The sequence below is a fragment of the Nannospalax galili genome, unplaced genomic scaffold (genome assembly GCF_000622305.1).
Source record: "Nannospalax galili isolate Female #2095 unplaced genomic scaffold, S.galili_v1.0 scaffold286, whole genome shotgun sequence".
In the NCBI taxonomy this organism is placed as follows: Eukaryota; Metazoa; Chordata; class Mammalia; order Rodentia; family Spalacidae; genus Nannospalax; species Nannospalax galili.
The window spans coordinates 11,048,146-11,050,340 of NW_008359442.1; the positions used below are offsets into that span (position 1 = coordinate 11,048,146).

The 2,195-nt window shown below is 53.9% G+C and overlaps 1 protein-coding gene across 1 annotated transcript in view; it reads left to right on the plus strand.

Moving 5' to 3' along the window:
- Nucleotides 1–1,642: 1,642 nt before the first annotated feature.
- Nucleotides 1,643–2,195, plus strand: part of Calm2 (calmodulin 2) — a 16,232-nt gene continuing 15,679 nt past the window's right edge. The window contains exon 1 of the mRNA XM_008823051.3: nucleotides 1,643–1,789. Within this exon, the coding sequence (XP_008821273.1) occupies nucleotides 1,787–1,789 (3 nt within the window). The 5' untranslated portion in view covers nucleotides 1,643–1,786. The remainder of the gene's footprint in view (nucleotides 1,790–2,195) is intronic.

Consider the following 2,195-nt stretch of genomic DNA (forward strand, 5'->3'; position numbering starts at 1 on the left):
CTTAAATTCACTATTGTGTGTTATGCATCAATCCTTTTAAAAATTCATTTTCTAGAGGAGGTGATTATTCATTTTGTCATTCAATTTCCCATCATTAAAAATTTCATATGTAAAATCACTGCATGTTAATGGAGTGCTGTGTAAAGGGAGAATATTTTTAGTGATTCAGCTGAAGAAAAAAACGACCATTAATCGGTCTTCCATCTAAGGATCTGAGGAGGAATCAGGGACAAATTTTTGATGCATACCTTGGAAAGATTTGGAAGTTACCAGAATGCAGTATAATGGGATGGTGGCCTTGGATTCGGAAGCAGAGATGCTCACTTTAAAGTAACGTTCTGATTTGGTATTTATTTCATTTGTAAGATAAGGTTAATTAAATCTCCCTTCCACCATCATTACAGCACTACATTAGCAAGGACAATAGAAACAGAAATCTCATTTTGTTTTTTCATTGCCGGCCATTCATCTGAAAAGGTCACAGGTTTGTCAATGCTAATTAGAAGGTCTCTTAATGTCTGCTTTGCATGATTGAAAGAGGACCCAGCTCTGGCTTCATTAAAAAAATTTTTTTTAATGTCGAAGAAATGTCCAATTTGGCTAAAGGTGGTTAAATTCAACCGAAGTGGGTGCAGGTAGCTGTTAGCATCGATAATGCTCTTACTGCAGGAAGCTCCTCTGAAGAGCCTTCTTTTTCAGTACGGCGAGATTTCAGCCTGCTTTTAAAACTGCTGTTCCCCAGGTTTCAAGGGTCCACTGTGGTTTTTATTGGGAAGTTCCTTCTGGCTATGTCAACGTGGTCTTCAGAGGATTCTTTCTGGGCTGTGTCTCCGCATTTTGAGTATTAACCCTAGTTCCTCTTTTAATTTTCCGCATCCTTCCCTGGCTGTCTAAGGCTTCCAACATCGAAGGGGTTACCAGGGGACCACTAGCACATAATCTCAGATGGCGTGGATTTCGAGTAACTTTTTTTCTGCTAAATTACTGCTGGGCGAGGGAAGCAAAGAAGTATAAACGGAAGACCCTTTCTGATTAGTCTGTCAGCTGAGCCGCTGCATTTGCCCTTATCCACAGTTGCATGGGTTCGGTAAAACACTGAATGAGTGGCCTCCGCCGCCCTGGGTGCGGGGTACGTGTTTATTTGGGGGGGGGGGGTTCAGCTTCACTTTTTATTGGATTAGGTTTTTCTGTCAACCCAGCACGCAGGGGCCTTGGAAGGTGTGTGAGGGTGGCTGGGTGGAGGAGGAAGGTCCTCCAGCTTAGCGCAAAGCGAGCCACTCTGCCTCTTGGCGCAGTTGCCAGGACAGCGCGGTCGGAGTAGCAACGGTAGAAACCGTACCGCGTTCCGGCGACGGCTGCGGACCGAGTGACGCATTGCAGGTACGAACCAGCCAATCAGAGGCCGGCTCCATGACTTCTCGCAGCACGCGTCCCCGCCGCGATGCTCCTCCGCGCCGCAAAGTAGCGCCTCCCGGGCGAGCTTCCACCGGCCCTTACACGGCTTGTCTGGGCATGAAACCCACTTACGTCACTCGCTCCCGACTCCCCTTCAGCGCTAGCCCGGCCGGTCACTGACTGTGGAGAAAGGGGTCTCCGGGAGCGCTGGCGGGGAGGGGGCCGGCCGGGACTCGTTCTCGCTGTTCCGTTATCTGGCATGCGGCGGAGGGATCTGGCGGAGGGAGGTGTTTATGAAGCGCTGGGGGCGGAGGAGGAGAATTAGTCCGAGTGGAGCGAGCGAGGTGAACGGTTGTACGGTCGCGTCTCGGAAACCGGTAGCCCTTGCAGCATGGTGAGTGCGTAGCTGCGCAGCTCGCGCCCGGCCCGTGGGGAAAGAGGGCGAAGTGAGCCGACCGAAAAATGGGAGCTGGGCTCCCCGGCGCCCTCGAGGGTCGTTTCTGCCCGAGGGACGGCGCAGAGGACGACCGGGGGTCCCACGGCGGTTGTGTCGCAGGTGGCCCCCACCCCTGTGCCCGGGGCTTTCGTCTGAGGAGTCGGTGGCCGCTCGGGGGGAGGGTGGAGCGGGGGTGTGGGCGGTGTGGTTCCTGCGGGGAGAGCGGACGCTGGACCCCCGGGGGCCGGATTCAAACCGCCAACGGCCTCCGAGCGCGGGCGCCAGGAAGCGCCTTTGTCCGCTCGACCGCCATGCGCTGGGGGGCGGGGAGGATCGCGCGGGGCCCCGGGGCGAGCGCCCGCGC